The 8,512-nt window shown below is 42.4% G+C and overlaps 1 protein-coding gene across 1 annotated transcript; it reads left to right on the plus strand.

The window, feature by feature from the left end:
* The first annotated feature begins 754 nt into the window (after window positions 1-754).
* Window positions 755-8,118, plus strand: LOC114587145 (vomeronasal type-2 receptor 26-like). Its single transcript, XM_028711106.2, has 6 exons — window positions 755-992; window positions 2,513-2,690; window positions 3,536-4,381; window positions 5,582-5,809; window positions 6,621-6,747; window positions 7,217-8,118. Exons 1-6 carry the CDS (start codon window positions 775-777, stop codon window positions 8,116-8,118), a joined length of 2,499 nt encoding a protein of 832 aa, XP_028566939.2. The 5' UTR covers window positions 755-774.
* The last annotated feature ends 394 nt before the right edge of the window (window positions 8,119-8,512 follow it).

Below are 8,512 nucleotides of genomic sequence, written 5' to 3' on the forward strand. Positions count from 1 at the left end.
GCATTAAGTGAATTTTATTTTAACCACTCAATATACATAAACTCAAAATACATAAATACATAAAAGGTGCCATTTCCAGAAAGTGACTGCAACTGACTAGATTTATGCAAGGCACCCTACTCTGAAGAGGCTGGACTAAGACTGGCCTGAACTGCTGCTCTTGTAAAAGGTGGAGACCAAGGGGTGCATTCAACTAAATTCTGAATTATTTAACCTAAGTTAGTCATGCTCATTAAATTCAATAGATCTACTCTGAGTAGGATGAATATTGAAGACCACCCCAAGCCTCTTCTGATTTGACACATAGCCTTGCCCACCTCCATCACACATGGAGGAAAGTGCAAAAGTTTTTCCATTTCCATGGGAGAGGGAGTACAAATCTTCTATTTTTCCCTCTCTCCTGTGATTCTCTATAACTTTGAGCAGGATCAAAGAAGACATTTGCTATGGGGGGGGAGACATGATTTCTTTAACAATGATGAGTGAGTCATAAACAACAGCTGCCATAAGTTATGTCTCCTGTAATTATCAAATTAATCATAATCACAGCTATATTTCCCCAACCCAGGAGAGTTCAAGTGGGCACATTCAAAATGTAAACTAAGGCTATGGAAATGCAAGGCTCTTTCATCTGGTTACTGATTCTTCAGTTCTGCCTTCTTCAACTCAGCTGCTTGAGTACTAATTTAAGCTGCTGGAGTACGAATTTAAGGCAGGGACTCTTGCATTACAATGAGATGAAGTGTCCTTTGCAGTAAAGAGTTTTCCTGCAAGATGTTAGTGTTTGTGATCTTACTATTAATACTGCTGCCTCTAACTACATGCAATATTCCTTTGGTTCAGTGCCCCACCAGTGACCCTCTTCCCATTCTTCACAAATATTATCAGTCAGGAGACCTCATGATTGCTGGCATCATGTCTCAGGTCTATACATTCATAAACAAGATAACATTCAAAGAACGTCCCTCTGCTAAACTCTTTGATGACCCGATGTAAGGAATTGTGTTTATTTAACAATATAATACATCCATATTAAATGTATTCATATTTTGCTGTTGGTGCAATCGGCTTTCCTTATAAGTAATTATTGTGCTTCTGCATTTGATGTGCTCTTTTCTGGGGCGGGGAAGTGGGGACCTGAGAGCTCGAGCCCATTTCTGCTAAGAGTGTCTACCATAGTCTTAAATTAATGTTCGTGAAGCAAGTCCAGTTTACCACATTCCCAACTTGAATAGTAGCAACGGCAGATGTATTTATTTTCTCTTGTGCATCATTGAATTTGTCCAACCTGCTATAATTTGGAAGCAATTTGTAGCCGTGCTCACCTCCTCTAAGGAACAAGTTCTGTCATATTTCAGAATGATTCCTGCAGTGGTTCTCCTGCCTGAGCGGACTTGAGGTGGACACAATAGGAATTGTGGGGACAGGGGTGGAGGCTGAAAACAGATTATGCACCCTCAGGAAAGAATAAGGCGGGGAAAATCTCAGCCTGCCAGAAATGGCCTTGGTATCCCAAAGGTTGTGGTGGGTTAGGCAGATCACTCCACTGACTTGCAAAGGGGAAGGTGAGTGATGGAAATAGTAACCTAGATGCCCAGGATAAATGATGTGAATTAAATCTTACCCTTCCAACGAGGACCCATTATCAAGGGAAGAAGGGCTGGGCTTTTCTTCCTCTCCATCCAGTTTTTTGGGATGTTGCTTCCTTTCCCTGGGAAAGTGACCTCTCCATTAATTGGTGACCACACCCCTTAATGAAAGATCACACCCCCTCTTCAACTCAATCCCAGGCTCTTTCCCTTCTGAGCCTCATTTTTTTTTTAAGCAACAAAAAATTTGTTGCTTCAAGTTTCCAGGCACCTGAGTTCACTGAGGAACGATCAGATCTAATTCAAGATGCCCTGTTAATAGTATGCAAATTCAAGGATGTGAACACCTGAATCGCCTGTGCTGATTTATCAGCATTTGTAGTTGTAGTAGTAATCAAGCTTAGATTGTTCAAACAGAGATGCTCCTTCTTGCAGGCCATAGGGCCCTGGGGGCAGTGGATCAAGGGAGTAACGCATGGAATTTCAAAACCCCAACTTAGCATCTTATTGGGAGTGCTATATCTATTGTAGATCACCCTGAATTTGGAGTGAAAGGTGGTGTGAAGTATAATTGAAGCCTATTCTATGCATTTGAAATATTGCATGGAACTTGAGCAAGGCAAGAATCAGAAGAAGCTTCTCTGGATTGACATGATAGAAATATTTCTTAACAGATTCAAAAAATAATATGGGATTCAAGGCTAAATGTCTGTTCTCATCTGATGTATTTTCCCCTCATTAGAGAGATAAGTAGATATGTAGACAATGTCCTTTTCTATAGAAGATGCAAAATGGACCTCTCATTGCAGGCTCATGACACAACTCTACCAGCACATTGTGGCTTTGGTATTTGCTGCAAAGGAGATCAATGACAACCCACAGATCTTGCCCAATGTCACCCTGGGATTCCACATCTTGAACAGCCATTTCGTTGCAAGCTGGACCTATCATGGCTCCATGGAGCTGCTGTCTGGATGGGGCAGACTCATCCCCAACTATAAGTGTGGTGTTGAGAACAGTCCAGTAGCCGTCATCGGGGGACCAAATTCTGACATCTGTCTCCACATGGCAACGGTCCTGAGCATCTACAAGATGCCACAGGTAAGAGAGCCATTGGAGAAGCCATTCATGTTTCTCCTGCACTGCATCTTTTCATGGTTGAGGGGTTCACAGAGATGTGTGCATTGAGTGTGGCCATTTAGGATGCTAGTCACACTTCTATTGGATTCTATCCCTTAAGGCCCCAGGTTGATATTACAAAGTGTGAATGACTCACAATGAACAAAACTCATCCCTGCACATAATACACCAGAATACAAGGAACAACCATTCTGTCTTGAATTCTGCATGACATGTTTGATTTCTCAGTGCAGGGAAGGCTAATTCCCTCCTCTCCAATATTTAAGCATTCCAGTACAGAATCCATGATTGAGGTTCAGATGCAGTCCAGTCATCAAAAATCATCATTGCTTGATTGGGCTCAGTGGCCTTTACAAATGCATTTTAATTTTATTTTTCCCCAATTTATGGTTCAAAGAGCTGTCCTATGGATTCTTCAACAAAAACTAGCTATATTTGCTCTTTATTCTGTGTGTTCACATGTCTGATACTGTTTGCTTATATGTTCTGATGGTGACATTCGCATAAGAAATTTAAGGGAGATGTGACCCTTGCAGTGCCTTTCCCTTTATTGAAAATATAAGGGCAGCAAAGACCTTAGACTCTATGGGTGTCTGAGCAAAAAAAAAATGTATAAATTGAAGTATTTCAAGAAATCTAGCCACTCCATATAGGGCCCCAATATTCAACTTTTATGTGTGTGTTTTGTTTTTTAAAAATTAAATTTTCTCTGTGCAGTCTCATCTGTGTTCATTCACCATAAGAGGGTATATAAAAACACCAAAGTGGATGGAATTTGCAAGCATAATTTTTACAATCATTTTCAGTTCATCTATGGCTCTTCTCCTATGCTGAGTAACCACATCCAAGAAGAGTTCTTTCACCGAATGTTCCCCGATGTGGCTCATCAGTATAATGGGATTCTCCAGCTACTGCTGCATTTCAGCTGGATGTGGATTGGAGTGGTGACTCTGAGTGATGACAACGGAGAGAGATTTGTACAAAACGTCCTTCCCATGTTTGCCGGAAGAGGTATTTGCTGTGATTATTCAGAAACATTTCCCAAACTAACCTTTTCAGGTGAGTCTATGGAAATGGTGGAAGAAGGTTCTAAAATAATCAGTGTTGTTATGGGCAGCACCGCCAATGTTGTGGTTGTGATTGGTGAAATTCAGACCATGATGGCACTGAGAGTAATGCCCACCTTGGCAGAAACAATGAATATGCCTGTGGACATCAAGGCAAAAGTCTGGATTATGACAGCCCAGATGGATTTTACATCATTTTCCTTTCAAAGAAATTGGGACATACGCTTTCTCCATGGTGCCATTTCGTTTGCAGTTCATTCAGCTAATCATCTAGGATTCCAGAAATTTCTTCAGAAGAGAAACCCTGTCACAGAAAGGGAGGATGGCTTCATCAGAACTTTCTGGGAAGAGGCATTTCTTTGTTCTTTTGAAAAGAAAGACAATGATCTCTGCACTGGGACAGAGAAGCTTGAGACTCTTCCTGGGTCTGTCTTTGAAAGGAGCATGACTGCCCACAGTTACAGCATCTACAATGCAGTCTTGGCAGTGGCACATGCTTTACAAAACATGCATTTCTCCAGATTCAAACACAGTGTCATGATGGATGAACTAAGAGGGAATAGGCTGGATCCACAGCCATGGCAGGTAATGTCCCTCTATTGCTAATATAGAATAGTTTGCCATCTTTCAGGGTGCAAAAATAGTTCCTTGACTGTTTAGAAAGCTCTTTTTCTTGTTGTTGTTTAGTCACGTCTGACTCTTCTTGACCCCATGGACCAGAGCACGCCAGGCACTCCTGTCTTCCACTGCCTCCCGCAGTTTGGTCAAACTCATGTTGGTAGCTTTGAGAACACTATCCCACCATCTCGTTCTCTGTCGTCCCCTTCTCCTTCTGCCCTCCATCTTTCCCAACATCAGGGTCTTTTCCAGGGATTCTTCTCTTCTCATGAGGTAACCAAAGTATAGGAGCCTCAGCTTCAGGATCTGTCCTTCCAGTGAGCGCTCATGGCTGATTTCCTTCAGAATGGATAGGTTGGATCTTCTTGCAGTCCATGGGTCTCTCAAGAGTCTCCTCCAGCACCATATTTTTTTTCTTTTTCTTCTTACCCTCATCTTTCAGCATAGAAATGTGATAGGACTGCTATATCTTTCATTTTAAAACACATGGGGCAAATCTGCAACATTAAAGCACTCTTGTTTCACTTTAAGAGCCATGGCTTCCACCAAGGAATCTTGCGAACGGTAGTTTCTTGATGGTCTCCTCACAACTCTCAACTCCTTTAAGCAACTTTCCTTTCCATAATTCTCTGGGGGAAACCATGACTGTAACAAGAGTTCTTTAAATGTATGGTGTGGATGAGCTGTTAGAATTACTGTGAACAGAATCCGTGATCTCAACCTTGTGGAGAGTTGAAATGAATGTTCTCCACCTCTGCTGCCTTCTGGGATATCTTCCAGAGAATAAAAGGCTAAAAAGGAAGCCCTACACAGATCCAGAGTGGAGTCTCTTAGGCGGATGGATGTTATTTTCTATGCTTCCTTCTGGCAACCCCTGAAACCAAGCTGGTGCCAAACGTCCTGCTCTGCTTTCCTTTCGACCACATCAGCAAGACTGAGAAGGGAGTCTTGTCCTCTGGGCAGCCCAGGACTGTCCAGGCTTGCACCCCGGGGAGGTCACTTCAGTGCTGCTAACACAGCGGGTTGACCTCACCCCTGGAGCCACACTCCATTGTTCTCGAGACAAACAGATGCCAACAATTGGAGGGAAATAATATCATCCTGTTATACATCTGTCTCTTTCTAATACCCGCATGGATTTCTTCCCTCTTCTCTTCACTAATTTAGCTCCACCACTTTCTGAGAGGCATCTCATTTAACAGTAGTGCCAGGGAAGAGGTTTCATTTAGCCAGAAGGGGGATTTGGTAACTGAATTGGATATCATCAACTGGATCACATTCCCAAATGACTCCTTTTTCAGAGTTAAGGTCGGAATGATGAACCCCCAGTCTCCCCCAAGCAAGAGACTCTCCATTCATGATGATACCATCACCTGGCCCATCAGGTTCAACCAGGTAAGGTCCATTTCAGAGTGTCCCCAGACATTTCCTCAATGCTAATAAAAAGGGGGTCCACTATTCAAAATCAAAAACATCTATTCCAAGATGCAACTAGTTGTGATTTAACTCACCTCCTGAAGAAGACAGGGAACCAACATTCAACTGAAAACAGCACAGGCAGTGGAAAGCTTAAAATGACAAAATGTGATATAGAAAGAAGTTGGATAGGTGGGCTTATTTATAACTGAATTTTAAAAAGAAAACAAAGTACAGAAGAACCTCATCACTGTTCTTCATTGTTTCCCCAAACATTGCTGTAGCATAACATAACAATACCTTGTTTGGACCGCTGAGATTCTCAGATAATGTTCAAAGGAGCCCACAGCTTAAAAAATAACATAGTTAGGAAGTGATGAAGCAAATGGCATCACCCAAAGTAATTGTGAGAAGAAAGGAAGACACCCAGAACCAGGAAACACTGGCAACTTGGATGAAGAGCAGAAACACCCCAGAACCTAAGGATGAGGTGTGAGCCAAAGTTCTTAAAGGCCCCATAAAAGTGGGTTCAGGGTGTTTGTGGCCTGCTCAGTGTTCAGCAGGGGACATTCAGTATCAGACAGTGGGGGGGGGGGGCAATTGCTGTGAAGCAAACAACAGAAGGACCAAGGGCAGCAGCTCCTTGGGATGTGAATGGTCATCCTGATCTGATTGGCACTTCAGACTTCCTGCCAGTGTGGGAAACAGGGAAGTAAATTTGGCCCAATCTGAGGAACAGGTACGGCATGTTTAAGTCAGAAATTACCATCTTCTTTCCTTTTTTGGACAGGCACAACCCCTTTCTCTGTGCAATGAGAATTGCCAATTGGGCTACAGTCGGACCAAGAAGGAAGGGAAGCTACCTTGCTGCTATGATTGCATCCCGTGCCCAGAAGGGAAGATTTCGGATCAGAAGGGTCAGAGATTTTTTTATTTATTTTTGGGGTATACTAGTTACAAGAATTGTCGAGAATGATCCAGTGCATGAAAATTAAAATAAGTAGAGAAGGAAATAAAGAGAATGGTGTCCAATGGTACCAGTAAGATGTACCTGTTTTGGAGCATAGTCTCATATGCTCATGGAATGCAGAGATAAGGATTTCAGCATAGCAGGAGATGATAGAAACAGGGAGAACTTATGATTGGTGATATCCAGGTGATGAACTTCTCTTCTTCCAATTGTAGTGAAGACCTGCATTGCTCTGGAATCCTAAGTAAATACAGCCCTCTTGTATATAGAAATAATTGGGCCAAATACCTGTATATATTTTACCAGTACTGATCCAGCAGCCATCATTCAAAGCTTTCTGACCATTTGCCTTGATTTCTTCTGGGTGCAAAAGGCTTCACAAGTATAGTATAGTATTTTTCATTTTTCTTTTTCAGACATGGATGACTGTTTTGAATGCTCTGAAGATCAGTATCCAAACAGTGACAAGGATGGATGCCTTCCAAAAGATAAAACTTTCTTGTCTTATGGAGAACCGTTGGGGATCAGTCTGGCCACTTTTGCTGTCTGCCTTTCTTCCATCACAGCTGCAGTGCTTGGAATATTCGTGAAACACAAGGCGACTCCCTTAGTCAAAGCCAACAACAGGAACCTCACCTACGCTCTCCTCCTCTCCCTCCTCCTCTCCTTCCTTTGTGCTTTGCTCTTCATTGGCCAACCTAACAAGCTGACATGCATCCTACGGCAAACTGCTTTTGGCATGATCTTCTCAGTTGCCATTTCGTGCATATTGTCCAAAACTGCCATTGTGGTTCTGGCTTTCATGGCTACCAAGCCTGGCTCCAGAATGAGGAAGTGGCTGGGGAAACAACTGGCCAGCTCCATTGTTCTTTCCTGCTCCCTTATTCAAGCCACAATCTGTAGCATATGGTTGGCAACTTCTCCTCCTTTCCCAGACGTTGACATGCACTCAAGGACTGAAGAAATAATACTAGAATGTAATGAAGGCTCCACTCTTATGTTTTATTGTGTCCTGGGATTCATGGGTTGGCTGGCCATTGTGAGCTTCACGGTGGCTTTCCTAGCTAGAAAGTTGCCTGACAGTTTCAATGAAGCCAAATTCATCACCTTCAGCATGTTGGTCTTTTGCAGTGTGTGGCTCTCCTTTGTTCCAACCTACTTGAGCACCAAGGGCAAATACATGGTGGCTGTGGAGATCTTCTCCATCTTGGCCTCCAGTTGTGGGTTACTGGGTTGCATCTTTACCCCCAAATGCTATGTTATTTTACTGAGGCCTAAGCTGAACAGCAGGGAGCAGTTAATTAGAATAAAGAATTAAGAACTGACAAGAGTGACTCAATGGTCCAGGCAATTCTTTGTCACTGGAAATACTTCTTTCCAGATCATTGTCAGTTGGATATTAATTAATTGAACACATGAAGTTAATATAAACTGAGTTCCATATTTAAGTTTGGTCCTGGTTCATCATATCTCAGTCGACCATGATTTATCCAGACACATGGCACCTCATTCATTTCCACTACTCTCCATGGTCCTGACAGTAATGTAATCATTGTGAAACCAAAAGGAGTATTTTGTGAGGTTATTAACTGACATATAATTTCTCAACCCACCACCAATTATCTACACACCCAATATTACATATCACAATATAAAATCCCCCCTGCCTGCTGATAATAGTTCTTCAGTAACTCTGTTAGATCTACTTGAGT

The sequence above is a fragment of the Podarcis muralis genome, chromosome 16 (assembly GCF_964188315.1).
Source record: "Podarcis muralis chromosome 16, rPodMur119.hap1.1, whole genome shotgun sequence".
In the NCBI taxonomy this organism is placed as follows: Eukaryota; Metazoa; Chordata; class Lepidosauria; order Squamata; family Lacertidae; genus Podarcis; species Podarcis muralis.